The 23,714-nt window shown below is 34.2% G+C and overlaps 1 protein-coding gene across 2 annotated transcripts in view; it reads left to right on the top strand.

The window, feature by feature from the left end:
* LOC128986244 (uncharacterized) overlaps positions 1–18,919 on the top strand; it is a 40,912-nt gene extending 21,993 nt beyond the window's left edge. The window contains exon 3 of one of the 2 annotated variants that reach the window (XM_054406484.1): positions 17,137–18,919. In XM_054406484.1, coding sequence (XP_054262459.1) covers positions 17,137–18,102 — 966 coding nt within the window. In that variant the 3' untranslated portion in view covers positions 18,103–18,919. The remainder of the gene's footprint in view (positions 1–17,136) is intronic. The other variant, XM_054406486.1, reaches the window with a different exon arrangement.
* The last annotated feature ends 4,795 nt before the right edge of the window (positions 18,920–23,714 follow it).

Raw genomic sequence — 23,714 nt, 5'->3', positions numbered from 1 at the left:
GCTGTTTACCTTAACCGTCTGCTTGTACTGTTATATTGTCACGGCCACTGTTAACTGACTTAATGAAATTTCACTTTCTAGGACCTTGCCGATTTCACGGATTGAACCGTTTTTGTTAAATTGGTGGCGAAATAGTTTGCGAAAACTTCGATTCGATTAGTTCAAGGTGGCTTTTCAGCGTTTAACAAAATGGATGGGAATTTTTTGTTAGACGGCTTTTTCAGTCGTGGATTAATTGAGCTAAAGAGTTCCTTAATTGTTACAAGCCCTCCAAGTGTCACAAAAAGGAGTTGCCAGAAAACGGAATGTCCTTGTTTACGTGTCATCATAATCTAACCTAACCTAACCTAACCTAATCTAACCATCCTAACCTGACCTAACCTTTTCGATTATGCAGTAAAAGACTTGGCTTAGTTAAGGAACGTATCGGGTGGCTCCCTGGAGTAGTTGGAGCAATTCAGGAATACCCGACTACCTTACCCAAGTTAGTTGGCACAATTTAATGCCCACCCTGTGCCTCTATGTGTTTTAATTCAATTATTTAAATAACAACAATATAAAATATGATTAGATGGAAAACAAGCATTCCAACTTTAAAAATATTGTATACAAAAATATTTATATATTAGTTAGATAGCTTAAGATGGGAACTTTAGAAGGATTACGGTAAAGCTTCAAGATGAGGTATCAAAACAACAATACTAGTTTTATAATACTCCTACTTTTATGCTTTTGAACCCCCTTAAACATGAATCTTTGTGCTCAAATCAGCACAATAGTTTTCGTCAAACTAAACCTTCGTTCCTTATTGGTTCAATATTACAATTTTACCTCAATTTAATATATGACTTTTATCTAGAGCTAAAAGTTTATTTTGTTAAAGCTGAAATTCATCGCAAACTACTGTAAATAGTTAAATTAGATAAATTGCACACACAAATTAATATTCAACGTAAATAGAACCTACTTCAACACACTACTTGACAATAACACTTTTACCCTACAAATAGACGGAAAGTGGAATTCCTTGCAGCTAATAATAAAACTCGTCAGTATTTTGGAATGTTAATTGATGTATTTAGTAAAATTTCATCCCCTAAATTAAATCCCTTAATATTCCTATGAATGGTTCAGTTCAAATCATGAAAGAATTATGAGCAATGTTCCAATGAACCAATAACTAAACGATCCTATACAAATTTCAATAATTTTTGCATGCAAATATGGTGTTTTCTCAGTTCATTGAGTAATTCTAACGATCTTGGTGTTTTTGTTTGACCTTTCTCCTTGCCTGACCGGATTATCACTTACCTAGGACCGGATATGGAAATATTGGAGCCACTTTCTCTGTGTCTTTGAAGAGTGGTTTACAAACTTTTCGTCGGTGTTACATCACAAGTCTTACACGCGTATTACTGTAAATTTTAAACTTGAGTTTTTCTTATAGGTTATGTATATCAACTTGAAAGTGTTGAAACTCTTAATCGTATAATTATATTTTTAGAGTGACAAGTTAGTCAAGTTCCTTGTATCCTGAACAAATAATTATTGCACTTATTTGTTTAGGATTCAAGGAACTTGACTAACTTGAGCCTATATAATCAACATCATAGATTAAATGTTTGTAGGACTTTTAATAAGCCAAGTACTTACTTAAGAAGGCTATAGTTTTAGTTGTGTGAGCGAACAAATAAAACCCAAAAAGAAGGAGCTGAAATGTGTAGGGATTGATTTTAAACTTTCAACCAAAGTAGTAATATATTTGAAAGAATTAATCTTTTTAGAAGATCTTACACTCTTCCTGTAATTCATTAAATTTGAATGTACAGTGCTATTACCTCTTGTATGACATGTTAGGTTGTTTATTAAATAAACTAGTTTCTCTGAATACAGAAGAAAATTATTTAGTAATTTAAAATATACTATTGAAAAAAAGTAATTTTTATTACCTTTGATTATAAAGGGAAATCTTAATCATACTTATTGCATGAAGACCTCTTTGATTTCGCAAGTATTTGTTTTGTAATCTGTAAATGACACTTTTCAGATGCAACAAACAGATATTGTTTTTGAATTGGTACCCACTTAGCAGTCCTAGTATTTAATTAATTTAGCATTAAAAATCTTAATTATAACCTAAATGTAAAATTTCTCTTAAAATAACAGTCATTTTTAAATAGTAAACGCTGAACTTAAACATTATTTAGGTACCCATCCATATTTTACAAATATAAAATTTGATCTCACAAAAAACCAATACAATAAAAACAATCCAATTTAATTCGTAAAAAATCTCCTTTAATACTGGCCATCGCCGCTTTTTACCAATAGTATTTTCCCATCATTAATACATCTCTGTTTCCATCTTCAATCTTCACACGATTAGAAAATCGCTCCACTCTCATTAAATTAAATCGTTATTCCAATCTTCATAATTTATCTGCTTGCCGAGCGAGAGAGCTTAACATGATATATGTTAGCTAATTCACGCACATGAACCATTATATACTAGAGGGATTTCCATACGACACAAATATTATACGCCAACATCATTACACAATGGTATACGGGTATTAATTATAAGGGTTACAGTAATGTCATTATTTCGCACTGTATATGGTATGTATCACAATTCAATGTTTACAAGATGAAGTATAGGTTCTAAATACAATTTAAGAACAATATTAACTATTGACAACAAGCTACAACCACGTGCCGACGGTATAATCAACAAAGAATGTAAAGAACTTGTTTAACACACTATTGACAACACTGCTCACCAATTAACGATGTTTTCAAAACAAGTTTTACTAAGATTATATAATAGGTGTATTGTAGAAGTACAAATTCGTACAATGCTACATGCTACCTTATACATTTTTTCCCTACCACAATAAATGATAAGTCGAAAAAAATTTAATGAAGAACTTAATTTACTGTTAGGGACCATTGCACTGTTAAATGTTTGATATATTTTAGCGGATTTTGAACCATTTTCAAACTTTTAAAATTATAAATTTGTGAAGTAAAGAATTTTTAATACAATTTTTAAATCATTTACACATAATTTTTATGAATAATATTGAATTTCGACAGCAAAACCTCAAAGTCAGACTCTGTCTAATACTCCGGACTTTGGACTCCTTGTCGCCGTCGACTCCCGGATGCCTCCTACGTCGTCCCCAGGTGTCTGAAGACCCACGCCGAGAGGGTGGGAGAGTGACCGACCCACGCTCCAACAAACATCTGATATCGGTCTATAAATGTTTATTTACAAGCATCTGTCCATGTCAAGATAATGTCGCAACACAAGGAACTGGTCGACCGGTCAACGTTGGGACAAAGGGAGTCCAGTTTGACAAAAGGTTACGGTCTCGAATTCATTTTAGTTTCTTTCACAATTTGATCTAGAGGTGTTGCTGAGAACTCACAATATTAAATGAGCCTAAACAATATAATATGATATTAGCACAGTTATGATTGTTTGTAAATGTGTCCAGCTGTTCTTAATTATTCGGCTTTTAAGAATTGTTGATGACTAAAGAAACAGCTGATAACAATAACAACAATAACAATAGCAATAACAATGAATGTGTCAGGGAATTTCAGACCATTCCACACTCCGTATCAATTCATACTTGGGGTAATATACGATCTGTTGCGTCCCATCAGTCAACAATGATAATAACTTTCTATATCCAGTCAGGCACGAGAGTTAGTATGGTACTGAGTACATTTAATCTATGCCATAGAGAAGTAAGTTAAGTTCCTTGCTTTTCTATGCCTATGCGTAAACCTATTACCAATACCACAATCTCCAAACATTTAAGTCACAAATTATAGGATGGTTGAACTATTTTTATAAAATTTAGTGTCATAACTATTCAAAATAAATTTTTAATTTATCTTCATTTTATCTATACAATTTACATCTCTAATAACTTTGGCACAATTTTGTTATTAAATTATAAAACTGTAATTTAAAAATTTAATTGTTTTAGTTTTGCAAAAATTTGAAAATTCAAACGTTAATGAGAACATACTTAACAACAAATAAAACAATAACAAACAATAATAACAAATAAATACAATAATAAAAATAACACAGTTTTAGAGAACAATTCTACAGCTTTAATATTTTTATTTGAGAGATTAGCAAATCTCCCTCAATTATGAAGCAATCAATCATTACTTCTCTAATTTAATGTCATCATGATAACAACTACCAAAATTCCTACCTCTGGTTAAATTTATACTATGTGCATTCCGGAAGGAATAGTATTCATGCCAGTATATTTTCTAAAATTGATCAAATCTTAACTAACTCTAGTTATGTAGGCCCTAGTAGGTAAATATTTGAACACAATGAATCATTAAAATCCTCTTCCTAATTTATCGAGTGCGATTACCACTAATGGGACATTACAAAACATAAACAGCCTTACCGAAAATTTGCTTTTATAAATCAAACCAAAAGGAAAAATAAAAAGATCCTTACACTAATCTCTTTTTATCTAGACGAGTTACTCTCCATTTTATATTAAAAAAACCAATCAGTAGACTTCAAAGAAATAATATCTGAAAATTATGGAATCTTATGTATATTTAACAGTCTTACATCGCCTGTTGGCAACCAAGGTCTTGGGAGTGGTACTTGATGGTGCAACAACGCCAAGTTCTATACTATCTTCTCTATTTCATGCAACCAAACAGTCCTTTTAAGTTCTATAACATATATTTATCAGATACAATCATGCGACAGGCCAAAGTATACATAACCTCTGTACCATGTAGCGACAATTCAATGTACTATATCAATGCGATTCGTGTACAGTACATAGTTTTAACGACAGGAAGGCTGGAGTTCTTTACCATCGTTTCTAAGGCATTATATAACTGATTAAAAGGTTGATTTTATATAGTGGATGGTAATAAGTAACTTTAATGTGTATCAAAGTTTTTTTAAGGGTTGAAATTTTAGTTGTTCGTTGCAATTTTTATTTTTAAGACGACTAGAAATCTTAGGATTGTAAAACAATCCATTATTTATTATTCATAAGTGGTAGAGAAAATGTATTTTATTTTAATAAAAGATGCCTTATCAACTAATAATATGAAAACGAAAATACCACCTTGTCATATAATTCCTTTCTATCTGTACATTGTAACATCTGTTCAAATGTTTAGAAGTTGTTTTTGTTTACTATGATGTTAGTTTGTTTCATATTGTTAGTTCTATATCATGCTAGATTCTATGTTCAATAAAGCCTAACTAAAGGTAATTTCGTTTATAATGGTTTTATTCATTCAATCTAAAACACACCTTTTATTAAGTGTTAGTACAAAAATGATGTAACGTTTGTCTTTTGCCTATGGAAAAGTAAATGTTATGATTTTAAAACGTTTTACGCGATATAAAAAAGAAAGGTTAAATAAGAAGAAAGTGTTGTACAAAAGCAAGAACATCGTTGAAATTGGGTGGGAATATAACTTTCTTAGCATGTTGAGGTATAAGGGTCGAAATACATCACTCCATTTATAGTCTTTAAATCAAATAAATGTGCAAGTATATTTTTTCCCAAAATTATTTCATATTTGATCTTTAATTTTGAAGAGTTTGATGATGATTTCAGTAACATTAACATTCCTCCTAAACATTCACCAGGAAATTTAATTCATCAAATTCTCATAATTTGGTGCCAAAGCCAGTGAAAGTGTAGTATTTCCAGACCTAATGAGGAAACTCTAACTTTCTAGTTTTGAGGAAGATAAATAAGTTAACATTCTGCACATTGCGGTCAACAAAGTAATTAATCCCGTGAGAAACAACTCCTCGGTCAATTTAGGAACGATACGTAACAACGATAATTGTGCAAGAATTGCGAATTTGTGAATGTCATATCGTCAATTATTTTAATATTTCCATGTAGAATTTTTGGAGTTCCATTGAAGAAACGAAAATATATGGCATTGGAGACGAGCATGACATCGTTGATTGGGTGAAAGTCTGTTGCAATTAGACGTGTTACGAAATGTCCAGAATTGCTTGTTTGGTTGAAATATATTTCGTCCTCATTATAAAGAGTTCTAAAATACTGTACATCTAAGTACATTTATGATCAGGAAGATTTAAGTATTTTGAGTGATGGGGTTCTACGTACTCCTGTAATTACATCACGATTATGTTTGTCCTTATATTCGCCATAACTCGGTTTCACTCAGTTAAAATTCTCTAACTAACCATAATCTGTTAAACAATTTGATTGAAAAGCGTATAATTCTATTACAACAACTTTAAAGAAATCACATAAAAATGTACAGTAATTAAATGGCATATTTAGTAAATAATGAAGGAATGTTTAGCAAAAAAATATGACAATTTAACTTTTAAAACAAATTATTTTATCGTTTAAGGTTCAGATAAACCAGAAAATTATACATTTTGTATACGGCTCTTTAACAATAATATTTCTAATGCGGTTGAACACACTTTTGGATGTCAACTCAAAATATCCTACTCTGAAAAACTTTTTTCTTACTTTTCACATAAAAACAAAGCAATATATGCTGCCTTTCATCAAACACGAAATCATACCAATCAGTTTTATATGCTGTAAAAACGAGACTCTAGAGCAAACTATATTCATAGACGCCTTCTTGCGATGAACGAATTCCTCAAAGATTTGACAATCCATTGAAGAAGACAAAAGAAATTCCCCACTGACAAAATAAACTATCTCGTCAACCATAAAGTAACTTGCAACATTGTTAGCCCAACAATGTCGGTAAGCTCCTACGGCAGACATTAGCATAAAGTATCGGCGCCCAGGAGAAAGTGAAGATGCTACACTCAAGGTCGACGTCGACGTGGGCGTAGTCCCTGAGTCATCGGGACATCCTCGCGTCAAGAGGTTCGGGATGGAGAGGAAGCGGGAGATTTGCTCTAGGAGGATTACGTTCAAAATGCTTGTGGTTGTTACAAAAGCTGTTCCGTCTAAATCAGATTCTTCTAGATAAATTGAAGTTGTGAACTTTTTAGATTCTACGTATACCGTATCCTCTTAAACAATCTACATATTTTGAATTAGTTTGAACAAAAATATAACTCTATATTTCATTATATTAATATTTTCTCTAATATCCAAAAAACTCAAATAATTAAATTTAGTAATAATCGTATAATAAAATAAGCGGAGTCTATAAAATACTGTTAAACCCAAACTTAAGTAAAATAAAATTCATACAATAATATTTAAGCCATTAAAAGATAAACTTTCTACAATTAAGTCCTTTGAATAAAACCCCGACCAAAATGGGAACCCACATAACGCTATATTAGCTAGTGGTGCTTTTTTGTGATCTAGTGAGCTTAGGTTGATCTTTTCGTAGGACTAGAAAAGACAAAATAGCTTCTAGCTTCCAGTCTAGTGGTCATAAGAGGATTTAACTATTTTATTAATTCTAATTCCTATTTGGTCTTCCCAAACCCGTAATTGACCCTTCCTAATTCTCATTAATGAACATGATTAGTAAAAATTAAATTTTACTATTTATTCCAAATTATTTTAGACCTTATAGATAAACGACGGTGGATGTAGAACGTGAATTGATGAAGGAACGTGTTTATATCAATTTTACCCAACTGCACGTCTTCTTCAAGGTCTTGATAAGGATGCAGTCTAAAGGTGAACTAGTCACCTGCTCTGATTTTGTTTTGCATTCTTTCCTCTTTTTACTCTTTGCAGTCCCGCTATTCGAATTAAGTTTTTTTGTTCTATCGAAAGGACAAGGCTATTTTTTATTTCGAACTTTGAGGAGAAATATGTTTATCAGTTGCCTAGTGTTGTTAAAAGTTACATATTTTGGTGATTTCTACTTCCAATATGACATTATTTAATTGGAGAATATTTTTATTTCTGATTGTACAAACTTTTGAAATAGAAAACTCCTATTTACTGCCTTTCGGTTGAAACAATACTTAAAGTAACAACAACTAGGGTATTACTGTATTTTGGTTAGATAATGTTATAACTGAAGTAGTATTTTTTAGTAAATCTTTACGGTGACATGCAACTACGATCAAGAAAACGCAACTTTTGTACAAGACATGTAATGATCTGACCGATAATTTTTACTTTCTCCCCCTATACCATAGTATATGGAGAAAGTATTGTTTTCGTCAAAATTTTCGAGTTTGAGTTTTGAGTGGATATATTCGTTTTGGGTCCCCCTGGACCCAAAAAAGTGGTTTTCGAAGTGATGTCTGTGTGTGTGTGTGTGTGTGTGTGTGTGTGTGTGTGTGTGTGTCTGTGTGTGTGTCTGTGTGTCTGGATGTGTACAGAGCTAGGGACTACACCTGTGGTCCGATTTCGATGAAATTTGGTATGTAGGTTCTAATCCATGGTATCTCCAGGCGTTTTTTTCATTTTTTTGAAATTTAGATTTTTAATGGGGATTTTCCCATAAAAACCCATAAAAAACCTGAAAAATCGGATTTTCTCGAAAATGGCCCGAACGATTTTGATAAAAATTTAGTATGTTGTAGCCCTTTAAATTCTGAACAAAATGGTACAAATCCCATTTCTGTAAAAATTACGGTTCAAAAGTTATGGTAAATTATGTTATTTTCCCATAAAACCCAATAAAATAACGAAAAATAGGATTTTAGAAAAAAATCCGGTTTTATTTTAACATAGTATGTTATGGTCCTTAAAGTTTTGATAGTTTTTTCATTTTTAAAAAAATTTAATTTTTAATGGGAATTTTCCCATAAAACCCCATAAAATAACAGAAAAATAGGATTTTCCCAAAAACGGCCCGAACGATTTTGATAAAAAATTTGTATGTTATAGTCCTTAATATTCTGAACAAAATGGTACAAATCCCATTTCTGTAAAAATTATGGTTCACAATTATGTTATTTCCCCATAAAAACCCTATAAAATAACGGAAAAATCAGATTTTCACAAAAATGGCCCGAACGATTTTGAAAAAAATTTGTATGTAGTCCTTTGAATTCTGAACAAAATCGTACGAATTACATTTCCGTATATTTACTTTCACCGCTTACACATGATAAAGGTTGTTGACAAACTTATGGGAGAAAGTATGTGTCAGAATGCTGATACCGTTTATTTCTAATTAATTGGTTATAGCCTAAAAATCAGTGGTACATGATTGGAAGAAGCCTTGAGATCTTCAGAGGGCAATATGCCAAGGATATTTCTCTTTGGAAGTGTTCTGTAATAGATTGGCCTTGATATTCGACAGAAAGCAATTAGGTTAGTGTTCCAATGGTCCAACCACAATACATCACAAGTAAATCAATTACAAATTGACTTTGAGCTTGTTGTCTACTATCATAAACATCAAAAGAATTCTACGGTGGAATTATATAATTTAGTTTGAAAAAGTGACTTGAACTCTTTGTATCCAATGAAACTTAAATGTTTCTGGTAGTCCTTCTAGAAGACTTCGCTTCACCATACTAAGATCGATCAATTCCTTGCCCAAGTTAATGACCTCTGTTGGATACCCTAGGGCTCCTCTTGGCCATGTATGTTGTCCAGTTATTAGCAATTACATGCTCATAAGACTAACATATTCCGCACTTAGACATGGTAGTGTTATCTTGATCTTGAAGGGCTTAAAATATAACAGCTTAATGTCTTACAGTTTAGGAGTTGAGCCCAACTCTTCAACTCTACTGGAGTAGTGATTTTAAGGTTCTCGAGAGGAAAAGTGTAATTTGTTATTGATAAGTGAAGTGTTGAGACAAAATAATAAAGCATAGTACTTTACATTCGATTAATACAACACAAAACAAAATTAAAAACATACAAGCTACAAACAGAATAAATTAGTTGCTTACACTGATCTTCCACAGGAATTTTCTTTACAATAACATACATACGTTACTTAGCGTAATTTGAAAAACTGTGAAATTCATTTCATAATTTCAACTACTAAATTAAGCAATCCACCGTAAGAAAGCCCGCAAATTAGCCACTTGTTAGCTTGCAACACTCTAATTCCACCATAACCAGCGCTCTGCAACAATTAAGATGTGCGTCTGCTATTAGCGTTAATTTAAGTTGCAGAGTCCAGTGCCTCAGTAGTAGATGCAGGTTGGAGGAGGCAGATGAAACTGGATTGGGGTTGGTAATGTTAATTTGTTGGGGCAGAGCGTGGTATGGGTTGGGAAAACTAGTGTTTGTTGGATGTAGGCTTTGGAGGTGGCTTTAAGTAATACACTAAATAGAATTAGGCGTTTGGTATGACTATGTTAAAGGCTATTTTGGATAGGGGTTGAAACTCGGCTGGGGTTAGCAAGGAAGTGGTTGCCCTAAGCACGATTCCTCCTGAACCTCTGGCTTAAGTCGTAGGCGTGCCAGACCACCATGTTGAACGATATTCATGGTTCCTCTTTGTAGCTTCTCTCCTTCATCCTATTCGGGCAATTTAATTTACCCACCAACAACCCTCTACCTTCACGTAGTACCGAATCACTAGGATCATCGGGATCAAATTCTTCCTCTTCGTTTCTTTATTCTTTTTCCAAATAGTCCCCTGGTTCATTTTCCTCCACCTTCTTGCATTTTCAAAACCATGCTCAGTACTTCCCATCCTCCTTTATACAAGAACATGTGGCTGACAATTCCTTGCTCCTAGAATATTTATGATTTCCTAAGAAAATTCCTTAACTCTTGGCTTTTTCTTGGGGAAAGGTTCTGACCTAAGTTCTGGGATCATCAAATTCTGCAACAATGGAGGTGTCAATAGGGTGTCAAAAGGTCGGGAGTTGGCACGAGTTAAAAGGTGAAGGTAAAAAAATTGGAGGTCGAAGGAGACAAAGGATAGGGATTTGAACTGGGCTGGAGACGGCAGACGGCACTAGGTCGGAGGCGGCACGAGTAACCGCGTCGCGTCGCGGCCGCCCAACCGCATATCCGAAAACGGCGCGCCGCCCGACCACAGTAATGATAGCGCTAGAATCATCACTTCGCCGGTCACCGATCACCGATGGAGTGTGCCAAGGTTCCGTCTTAGGACCATTATTGTTTCTTATATGTTTTGTGGAGCAAGGATGCCTTCTGTGGTATCTCGGCTATGGGATATTGTTGTGGTTTTATGCACCTGGCTGCAGATATTTATTAAATCGAACATGCACATTTACAGGGGAATAACTCGTAGGTCTTTGTATAATTATATTATTGTATTATTTCAAAGTATATGATTTTCTGGAGTAATTGTATGTACATATCATACAGTGAGGATTATTTCTGTCGTCTCTTGTATGATAAATATTCTTGTGGTTTCAAGAAGATGTGATATGGGCGTTCGTCAAATCGCACACGCACGTTTCAATGCAATCAATTCATAATAATTTAAACCTTTTATTCTTGCAAAGCATATTGTCTAGAATAGAGGTATCTTCCGTGTTTAACACGCAATTTGTTAGTGTTGTTTCCAGTTATGTGGTAAATACATGCATTGATAGAATTAATCTTTTGTTAGTAACGGATTTTCAAAGGATGGAGGTAAACTGGTAAATCACAAAATAATCAGAAGATATTCGATAACTTTAACTTGAATTGATTATTTGTCAAGATATTGAAGAGATACTTCCACTTTTAATATTGGCTGAATGAAACGAAAGGTATTTTCCCCTGGGTAAAACCTTAAGGTAGCATTTTGGTTTGAATATTTGATAGCTAGGGACACTTTTAACTGAATGGTACTGTATACTCCTACTCATATACATTAACTTAGTTGTGACTGAATTAAGAATAAAAACTACTCTCACGTGATCGTTGAAGTGAAAACGTTATAGGGTTTACAATATGAAGCTAAAACAGGGTTCATTGATTTACTTGATTTACTTTCAGTGACGCTATTCTCCAACAAGACTATTTACCAACAGCTGATCTTGAACTGTTGGTAAAGTTAGGTAACCGTTTGCAAATGAACCTCAGTCAAGGGCGCGTCTCATCAGCATGCAACAGCTGATTCCAAGGTCGTCCATTGTTGATCAGCTGTCGCACTTCCTGACATCACACTTCATAGTGGACACCTACTGAACTTTTAATTTTTGTTTTTTAATCCCACGATAGCACAGTTTTATATTAGAAAGTATTTAGCAATAAAAGACTTTGTTACTTCGGAACGGCTTTCATAAAATCTTATATAATTCTAATTTTATTTTTAAAAATATTTTTTAATTTTGCTTAAAATTTGTAAAGTTTCTATTTGGAGGGGTATACCGTATTGGGAAAATTTGATTTAATACTTATTAACAGTAGTAATGTAGTACACATAGTATTTAGTAATTGAATTAGCTACAATTTAATTTTTTCTGTCAATTCTTTGTACAGTTAATTTGCTCTTAATTTCATAAAAACATATTTAACGTTGAAAAAATTGCAATTAGTAAATTTGACTCAAGATTGGAATTAAATCAACATTGTGCGTGGTTAATGTTTAAAGTGAATTCAAATAGTACATTAGTTCAACTAATAATGATAGAAATTGAATTTAAATTTACTCTTTTATCTATAACTAGCTGAACCCGGCAGACGTTGTCTTGCCTTTGACTATTTATAATTTAAGTACCGTAACGTTTAATTGTCTTATTGTATATGAAGTGCTTATAACTAAATTAAAATACGTACGACAACTAATGTTAATTAGGATATTAACGACATTCAAGACTAGAATTCCAAAAAATTAGTAGATTTTCAAATCTCATCAAATCAACCTCTGCACCCAGAAACATTATTCACAGTCAAGATCTAGTTCACAGAATTATCTCACTCCTGTTTTACATGTTCTCTGCCATATATAGAGTGACGTAAGAAGTAGTTTTTGCACGAAGATCCCTGTTCGCCCACTATCCACTCACGCTGTCCTGTATAAGGACCGACACCTCCCTACCGCATAGCTATCTCATGAGACTAGAGTAGCAATAGGGAGTGGGGAGATGAACCAGTGTGTTGAAAGATAAACGAGTATCTAACTGTAATATTACTTTACTTAATCTGATTCAGAAATGGGTACTTTTGTGTAACCTGGCTGAATATTTATATACCTTTCAAATATTAAAGCTGATGTACATTTTTTCAGTATTTTGTTTATAGTTTGTTAATGCACCTATTGTACTTTTTGGACCTGATATGATTTTGAGAATTCATATTGGTTTGCGAAATGTGTACCAAAATACTAAGAATATTTCAAGGTAAAATTTAAAATATTTGCTGCGTTTTTCTACAATATCCTTTAAGTGTCCAAAGTGGATATCTCAGGTTGTAATAAAATGTTGGTCGGTTGCCAGATAGCTACGCAAGTGCTCTATATGTTAATTCGTAGTAGTGTTTTATTTAAATCCATCGACGCAATGTAAATGACTTTAAGAGTAATACGGATAGTGTAGTGTACGGCTACGCACACTAGATGATGACATCATCTCTGGTGCTAGTATATCGTAGTGCTAGCGAATCAATGGCTGACGTAGATTATAGAGGTTGGTGTAATTGTATGTACAGTACCTGCAAATGGCAAACTAAAACTGTATTTTATAAATTAATAAAAAATGATTGCTGCAAAAAGTAAACCAATTAAAACAATAGGAGCAAGTTGGCCACAATCCACCAAGAGCAAAATACACAAATTTCCATAACAAACTATTTCCTCTCCAGACATTGTGGAGTACAAAGACCGCCAATGTCAAGAGCTGGATTCCATTGAGTGTCCCAACCTGGGTGGTTATCTAGTTGCGAGAGGCTGGTATGAGGTACGAGACACGAGACAGCCTCAGCTAAGCGTTATGATGCAACGTACCAAGGTGACGTCACTGTCCCTTTATCCGGCTCGAAGGACCAACGTTACTCAATGAATTCCACTGTTTGAAATTTTAATTTCCAGCGTTACTTATCATTCGGAAAACTTTCACCAATTAGAAAGAAGATTCCTCCGACCATATTTGTCAAGACTGGTCAGCAAGTCAAATTTGGAATCAGTTGCAACGATTACTTCTCGACTTATAACCGTGACAACGCCGCTCATCACGGTTGTGTAACTGAACATGTGAATGCGAGTCGCTCCCAACGCGTTATACGTTACACTTCCTGCTCAGAGTTGGCGAGATGTTTCCTCTCGAAGACAATAAGTTGCATCAGCGTAACATCAACGACTTCTCAGGCTGATCAGTTGCTAGGCAACTCCCCTTTGTTGACGGCCGATTGTATCTTTATGACTTCTCGAAACGGTTTGTGAAACGGTATTAGAAACGTCGTTCTTCGGGTTTTAATTTGAACCTCGTGAGTTCTAGTTCCCTGCGTGACGTCATAAATGGAAATATGTTACAAAATATTTAGAGTTTATTGGTTTATTGAGGTTTTATGGTATTTCGTGTTGAAGAAGTAGTGAAGATGGAGTAACCCATTTAAGATTGAGTATTACAATTGAAATACTAAGTTTTATGAAGCAATTTGTATACCTCATTAAAATCTTTGCATATAACACGTTTTTTAAAAATTAGTTTAAAGTCATAGATAGTACAAAGTAAAAAAAGAAACAACGAAAAACCCGTAATAGTACAAACAGTTTTGGTAAATTTGACTGGAATAACGATGTATTACGTCAACAGAAACAATTCAACAATTATTACCATTCGGTAGTAAATATGCTCTTACTAGATATGTGGAAAAAATAATAAGATAATGTATTTTAATTAATCTAATACAAGGCTCTCGTACTTAAAAAGTCAAAACGATCAATCTTAAGACACTAAAAAGGCCACAAAACCCTCTGTCGACGCCGACCTATCAACCTGTCATGATGGAATGAATTATTTAGTAATTAACATCAGGCCTATCAATAATACCCGAGTATTGTGTAGGTTTCTTGACCTGTCTGTCTTTATGCTCCTGTCTACACCGGACAAAGGTGGTTAAACCAGCCTCAAGCGGCATCGGTGTGACCCACCACTCAAGTCTCCGGTCTCCTTGGGGGAAATTAGACGTTAACTACCAGCTGTTAAGGTTGAAAGTGCTTGGCATTGGGGTATGGACCTTTGGTTAAAAAATTAAGTCCATACAAAATTTTAATAATACAATTAATAATTTAATTATATTTCCCTCAATCATGTAATATTTAAAAAAATCACTTTATGTAATTTCATCTTTATTTTATACAAGTATAGGTCAATACCAAGTAAAAACTAACATTAATTTTAATTTGCGGATCATATTTTCAAAGCACGTTTCCAATAAACTCCTCATATACATGTAGCTTAGTTTGAGTGCTCTCCTCCATTGTCCTTGTTGCCTTTACTCCATTTCCTTGCACTTCTAGCGGCCTCTAGATGTAGGTCAACCTAGGACTCCCACCACTGACCACTCCCTCGCGGGTCGCGGGTCGTGGGAGGTCGCGGCTGGAGCTGGGACGGCGCCCAGGCCGAGACTGGAGGTCTACTGTAGGTGTATCTTCCACTATCTCATACTGAAGGCTGTATGGCGAAGGGTACCGTAACTTTATACAAGGCTGTCTTTCTTCTTTGAAGAGAAGACGTGTGATTGTTGAAAACAGGACTGGTTGTGATATGTTAAGAAGTTTATGCTTTGATTGTTGATAGAAGTAGTCGTATGTAGCTGTTTCTTGTTTTAAATGAACATGGTTCCCATTTTTTGCTGTGTTATCAACTAGCGTCGTCAACTCCAATATGAGAGGGACGGATTTGTTCTTGGTATATATTCAAAAATTTGAGAGGTTTAGACCCCTTTCCCTTAAAGAAGTTTGATTTTCTTTCATGCATAAACTGGGCACCGGTAGACACTAAGAAATCTTTAACCAGTTTGAGAACAAAATAAACGCACCTTAACTAAACATAAATGTCTAGGTGTTGATATAAATTACTCATTGTAGTTGAATTTGCCAACCGTAACCAATCTAAAGCGAAAGGACAATTTATTGTAGGCTATATTAAAGACAAAGTAACTATCATAGTATCTAATGTTAAGAGAGCAAATTAATTTTAAAGAAGCACATCCCGTGAGAGGTACATCGAACTATGTAGTATTAAATAAAAATTGTCACAAATGGTCCAAATAGATAGTAGGTCTTCTTCAGCATCAAGAAGTCAATGGTTAAAACACAGATAATTTTAAGGACTGTTAAGATTTCCATACATAAATCGTTTGCATTAAAAGTTCCCATCAAGTAACGTGCTCAGTACCAAGTACTACTTGGTATACAGTCCACCTTTTTCATTATGCTACTTACTACTTATAGGGAAAAGGGTGTTCATTGGCCTCCATAAATTTTTAAAGACTAGTGTCTTGCTGAGTTGTCTGTCGCAAAGCACTTTGTTGTGCACCTTTTAAACTGACTTCCATTGTACCTTAACACCTAGTACATGACCTTCACCACACCTGAACAAAGGCTTATCATGATTTAATGCACTATAGGAAACTTTGTAATACATAAGTAGTTATGACAGAGATTCGTCAGTGAAAATAATTGACTACATTTTCTGCAGATGTACACACAGACACATGGGCATGAGCCTGCGACTAAATATGAAAGATGGACTTCCAAGATACAAATAAACCTCAAACCTATAAACGTTGGCGACTCAAGTGTCACCCGGACAAAACTCGCCAGTTAATTGTTTGTTGGGACAATGGAACATTACAGTGCCAAGGCTGGGCTGGCCAATAGCAAGTTGGCAGTTTCGCGCGTGTGCCTCCAAGTTAGGGCTAGGGCAGGGTAGAGTGGGCAGCCGTCAGCCTTGAAATGACGTCGTCCATCCTTTATGTCAAAGACCTGAGGTGATAAACAAGTTCAACTGGGGGTTTGATCGATGACGTGTTCCAATCTTTAATGAGATGTAAATGCTGGATTAATTGGACTGTTTTGAAAGGCTTAGAATAGTTATTGATTCACATATTTCAAATCCCTTAGTAAGGATCAAATATCATTTGCACAATTTACATTGGAATGGCGAACAATGATTATAAATCTACAGGGTCTGCAGTGCTGTTCTGACGTAGCCAATGTGTCATCCACTTTAAAATCTTCCGATTTCTTCTTTCAAGGTATCAAAACCCATCAATTTCAAATTTCTTGCATCTGTTTCAGGTCGTGGTGTTGGGAGTGGCCAGTGCTAAGATAGGAGGATGGGACACGTCACCTAACACGCAATACCACATCCAGACTGATGAAGGACCCGAGAGATACTTCAAGTACCAAACCCTCAGCGGCCAGTACCGCAAGGAGAAGAGGTTGGAGGATGGCACCGTGGTTGGATCGTACGGATGGGTAGACTCCAACGGTTACCTTAGGCTCCGGGACTACATAGCCGACAGCAAGGGCTACCGCATAGTCCGCACCAAGAAGGTTCTTGTTGGAGTCGACACACCCATTGGCGACGCTGTGTCCGCTGCCAAGAAAGTACCCAGTCAAGGAGGAGTTGGAGTCGAGAACGCGAAGATATACGAGAAGCCTAAGCCTTACGTGTCTTCCACTTACCGTCCTGAACTCGTGTCCAACTCTTTGGACTACTCTTCCTCCACAGTAGCTCCTATATCGCTCAGTGACTATTTGAAGCAGAACAAAGAGTATCCTTCGTCGACTCCTGCACCGTATGTGAAGGAAGTGTACATCACACCTAACTCGTACTATTCTTCTTATCCTTCTAGTACTCCTGAGCCTTATTATGAAGCGACTACCCCGACTCCGACTCCAGCTCCAATTAGACCCCAGACGTTCAGACCATACTTCGACCCCAACTCCATCTACCCCTCTGCCTCCAGGAGAGTCTACGACACGGTCGGTGCCCAGCGGTACTCTTCGGGACGAGATCAGGTCTCTCCGTACGATGGCGTCTCCATGACCCATGATGGATTCCGGTACTACCTCCCCAGGCACTACCACGAGGAAGAGACACTCCCCGGAGAGAAGCGCGCCGGCAGCTTCGGCTACATCGACCCCTTCGGCATCCGGAGGGTCATCTACTACAACTCCGCCCCTGGGACAGGCTTCGTGCACAGGAAGAACAACCGATACGTCGGATTCGACTCAACTCCATACGACCCTAGGTTTTAAATTGTCTAGGATGGTCGATTCTGTATCATGCACTTTTTGCATTGCAGTGAGCGTTTACGGTTACAAATTTAACTTTACAGACCAATGGACATTTTCTATTTTAATAGTGTCATGGAAATAATTGAAAACCTATTTATTTTTGTTTGCTGTTATTTAGAGTTCCTTCCAGAAACTATTCCAACCTTAAGTTTGGATTGAATTATTACATTCAGATAGATGAATTCTTTAAATCACAATTACTTAAATTATCGAAAAATCACGAGTCCATGGCTGAATTACTTATCAGTTCGGTTCACCTTAAAAGCATGACCAAGAACATCGAATACACATACCACGTCGACCTGGTCGATTCTAGTGTCATATTACTGTTACATGAAACTGTGATCCAGTTAGTTGTATATACGTCTCCGAAATGAAATGGAGATTAAAAGTATTCACTAATAATTTATTTTACTAAATAATTAAATTAGTATTCATTGTAAGGTTGTACATAGATTAGGTTAATAAATGTTGTTTATTTGTGCCTTCCACTTTTACACTTTTTTCTTATGGGTCAGGAAAACATCTAAAACTAAATCTTTGTCAACGCTATACTTAGATCAGGTCGGATAAACCATTTCGTCAATCTATTTTCCGCAATAGCGCTGTCAACTTCAAATCTTCCTGTAATTGATGTTTTTAATTTTGAGAAACCGATGACATTTATGTCAAACTGTTTGTTTCTCCAGAGTGAGACATTGTTTTGACCTCCGTCAGCTGTGAAGAGGCGTGTTTCCCAATCCTTGTATTAGTACAGGAAAAATAGTAAATAAAAATGAAAAAATTAGTTCATGGATGAAACTTTGGTTTTAACTTCGTTTTACCAATAGAAGTCAAGATCCGATGAGTCCCTAACAGTCCCGATGGGGGAACATAGTTTTTAGGGGGTGGGGAGGAGTAATTTTGAAATAATTCATTATTCACGATTTGAAGTCATTTAGGAAGTCGTTTTTATGGTTTGTTTACACGGTGAATCGATAGGAACCATATTTAGGTCGATAGAACCACCTCCATAAGAGATTTAGCATATTGGTACATGTTTAGTTGTCATTTTTTCTAGGAGGGGTAGGGGGAATTTTTAATAATTTATGATTTTCGACTTATGACTTGTTGGGTGACGTTTTCAATGGATTTCTACGTGCCAAATAGAATGGAACCACACTATTTTGTCGATATAACTACATTATTAACAGATTTGGAGTGCTATCTGAAATAAAATAAGTGTTTGTGCACAAAATTAATTATTTAATATTTAAACATAAAAAATAAAACAATTAACTTACTGTAACATCAAGTATTAATTGAATGAGTTTATTTTTACAATACATTTAATTTTTCCTATTATAATTAAATACCCCCTCACAGCAAACCTGCAGACCAAGCAAATTTTTATTTACCTGACAGGATTACTATTTATTTTCTATTTAAATAACATTAATTTTAATGAGTCATTAGGTTTGCTGCTAGAGGTGAGGTAATATGGGTTGTTTTTATTGAAATGTTGATAGCTTAGTAAAAAATAAACAAAATTGCCAAGTTTGGTTTAAATATATCCACAAACAAGCGAACTACAACAGTTTATTTATTTTCCATTAGAATAACATGGGAATTTTAAATTTAAATTTTTTTAATTACCTCCTTAACCTTAAAGGATAAGAATCCTTAAGGATAAGAAGACGGTGAAAAATTGCTTTAATTTTTACGGAAAGTAAATAAAAGAAACGTAAATAAAAAGAAACTCATTTAATAAAAAAATTAAAGTACTTTTTTACAATGTAATGATGGAATGAAAATTTTTACAGTGTATGGTTTGTATATTTTTAAAACTATTCAGCATGTTTATAAAGATAAAAACACTGAAGTATCCAATAAATACAACACAAGGTGGAAAAATCTTACTGTAAAAAGTCATCATCGGCTGAAACTTTCAAAAATGAAACCTTCGTATATCGACAATTTATTCATAAGAAGTTTGCCTGCCTTACTAAAAAGATATCAAAACAAACCCAATTTTTTAAAGAAATTAAAATCATTCTTAATTAATCTGGCTCCTTATAGTATAGATGAGTTTCTAAATCAAAAATGAACTAGTAGAACCCCGTCGAAATCGACGGTTAATCTTGAGGTTTTATGTAAATTCAGCTAACTGCGATAGATAGAGTGAAGTCATTAAAATCTTAGTTAAATGAAGGGAGGATAAGCATAATAATAAGTATGACGATTGTGTTCCCTAAAAACCGTGATTGATGAATTCGTTTAACACAATATTTCCTACCGTTTTATCGGCTTTAGGTTGCCCAAAAGGTTTTTTAGGAGTCTTATAAAATGGTTTGTTCATGAGTTTGTTTCATGTCAAAACCACTTTCACTATATGGGAGAATGAGTTCATATAATTAGTCTATCATGTAACCGAAAGAGTCAATATTTATTACTAACAACTAATTCAATCTGCTTTAGGAAAATCATTCAGATTGTATCCGGATTTATAAGTAAATCTTCATCTTTGGTCATAAAAATACAGAATTTTATCAGCATATTAAATCAGTTTTTTTTTTATTTGATAAAAATATCTGATTATCTAGAAAGCAGTAAGATTCTTACTTCGATCTAAGCAATTTTAATTCCTTCTCTTGCCACATCGACCCATGTATTTAATCATCCTGTTCTTACTTGATAATTCATTAACTTATAGTTCGGGATAGTTTCGCCTTGGCCAGATCGATAACATAAAGCTGTGCATGTATTTCGTGGATGGAATGAACCATAATTGTAGGAAATTTGATCACAAATCTTGAACATTTGCGGAACCAAATCCATAACCTCTAGTCCAGCCTTGGTAACAAATTATGCAAATGCGATTAGATGTGATGACACTGTTGCGTTTCCGAATGCTTTGTATGTAGTGAGGTTTAGATGCGTTGTTACATGTGTACAGCAAAGTAAAAACCCTGTACACATTTTTTTTTTTAATACCTGAATTGACATTAGTTCACCTACTTCACCAAAACCATAGATGAAACATACTCCGCAGTTAGTCTATTCCAAAACTTGAACACAGCTCTCATCCTCAACGTACTCATCTATGACATAATTTTTAACCCGATTGTCAAAAACCTTTATACCAATAAATGAATTTCTGGTGTTCTTTCTTGAATTAAAAAATAAATGGTAATTGAAAGTAGGCAAAAAAAGGCAAGTGCCAACCTTACAATATATATAAGCTAACCCGATAAGGAATAATTATGTTCGTTTAAAATTGATATGTCACACTTATTTTATAATTTAAAATTTTCTAAGAGCAATAAAGCATATATTTTTGATCACAACATTTAAAACGTATCATAAATTCATAATTTTGTTGAAACTATAAAAAACTTGCCATGCAGTGGAGAATCAATTTAAAATAATAAATAATAATGTAAACATTTAATTTTGACAGTTTCAGTAGACCTTTGAATACAATTTTAATATTAACAGCTGGTTCATTAAAAGTAGTGTAAAATTATCCATATGGTCGTAATGTAAACAAAATTGCTGAGTGAACTTTAAAGGCCTCTGGGGCAGAGTCCCAAGGAAATTTACCTCGTTTCTCTTTTGAGGGCTCACTTACAGACCAATACCTTTCTTTAGACACCCCTACCAAGTTTCTACACCCAGCCGTTCTCTCAAATTAGATGTGACAAAAACCCCGTTTTCCTCCATAAGAATAACATGGGATGGGACTTTAAAGGCCACTGGGGCAGAGCCCCTAGGGAATTTACCACGTTTCTCTTTTGATGGCTCATCTACAGACCAAGACCTTTCTTTAGACACCCCTACCGAGTTTCTACGCCCAGCCGTTCTCTCAAAATAGCTATGACAAAGAAAAACAGTTTCAAATTAATATATAGATTAGCTACACATTCTAAAATAATTGTAAAATTGTATGGTTAAGTCTTTTAGATTAAGTTGTATGCGTTGACCAAACACAAAACATTTATTCATGTATTTAAAATGTATAAAGTGAATAAAGATAATTTGATTTGATTTGATTTGAACCGTTAGGCGTACAACCAGGCATATACTAAACTATTTAATCTTTTAAGCTCTAGAAAGTGGTTTGGAAAGAAATTGTGAAATTCTTTGTTGATGAGGTCAAAATGGGAAAACCCAATTTTCTCCCCATAAAAATCCCCATAAACCCCTGTTCCCATAGTCCAATCATGCTGGTTCGCAAACTTGTTTGAATAAATTTAGGTTTACACGTTTGTACCAAATTACATCAAAATCGGATAATTTGTGCTCGAGTTATCACGCTAAACGGACACATATGTATATGAATTTGAAAGGATGGTGTTTTTGAGTTCTAGGGACCTCAAAACAAAAATGTAAATTGGTCACGGGTCTAAGTCTTACCATGAGACCTACGGCAATAGCTTATTCCCTATATGGGAAATTCGCTAAAAACCTCGTTGTAACTTAGAATGTATTCCTTTGACTTGCTGAAGGATATAAAAACAGTATACATATGTACAAAACATATAAAACATATATACAAACTTTGTAGGGGCTACGCAAAGGTTAATAGATATTTACTTGAACTTTAAATCATAAAACATGGTTTAAACCCTGACTTAATGTCAATATATTATAATGTATTATGTATATATATTATATGGGTTTATGGAGACTTTTGTGGGGAGAAAATTGGGTTTTCCCATTTTTGACCCCACCAACAAAGAATTTCACAATTTCTTTCCAAACCACTTACTAGAGCTTAAAAGATTTAATAATTTAGTATATGCCTTGTTGTACGCCTAACGGTTAAGGAGATAATTAAAAAAAATTAAATTAAAAATTCCCATGTTATTCTAATGGAAAATAAATAAACTGTTGTAGATAAATAAACTTGTTTTTGGATATATTTAAACCAAACTTGGCAATTTTGTTTATTGCATACTAAGCTATCAACATTTTAATAAAAACAACCCCCATTACATCCCTGTAGCAGCAAACCTAATTATTAATTAAAAGTAATGTTATTAAAATAGGAAATAAATCTGACAGTTTCAAGGACAAATTTTAGTAGAAATCCTGCCAGATAAATGGAAATTCACCTGGTCTGCAGGTTTGCTGCGGCGAGGGTATTTTTTAAAATAGGGAAAATAGAATTTATTGTAAAAATAAACTCATTCAAATAATACTTGATGTTTGGATAATATTTTTAATTTTTATGTTTAAATTTTAAATAATTAATTTTGTGCACAAACATTTATTTTATTTCAGTCAGATAGCACTCCAAATCTGTTAATAATGTAGTTATATCGACAAAATAGTGGTTCCATTCTATTTGGCATGTAGAAATACATTGTAACCGACACCCAACAAGTCATAAGTCAAAAATCATAAAATATTAAAAATTCCCCCTACCCCTCCTAGAAAAAATAACAACTAAACATGTACCAATATGCTAAATCTCTTATGGCGGTGGTTCTATCGACCTAAATATGGTTCCTATCGATTCACCGTGTATACAAACCTTAAAAACGACTTCCTAAATGACTTCAAATCGTGAATAATGAATTATATCAAAA

Source organism: Macrosteles quadrilineatus, unplaced genomic scaffold, assembly GCF_028750875.1.
Source record: "Macrosteles quadrilineatus isolate MER2022 unplaced genomic scaffold, UCM_ALF_1.0 Scaffold_2__2_contigs__length_208266976, whole genome shotgun sequence".
In the NCBI taxonomy this organism is placed as follows: domain Eukaryota; kingdom Metazoa; phylum Arthropoda; class Insecta; order Hemiptera; family Cicadellidae; genus Macrosteles; species Macrosteles quadrilineatus.
Note: the sequence above shows the minus strand (reverse complement) of the source record. Positions and strands in the feature narration are given on the sequence as shown.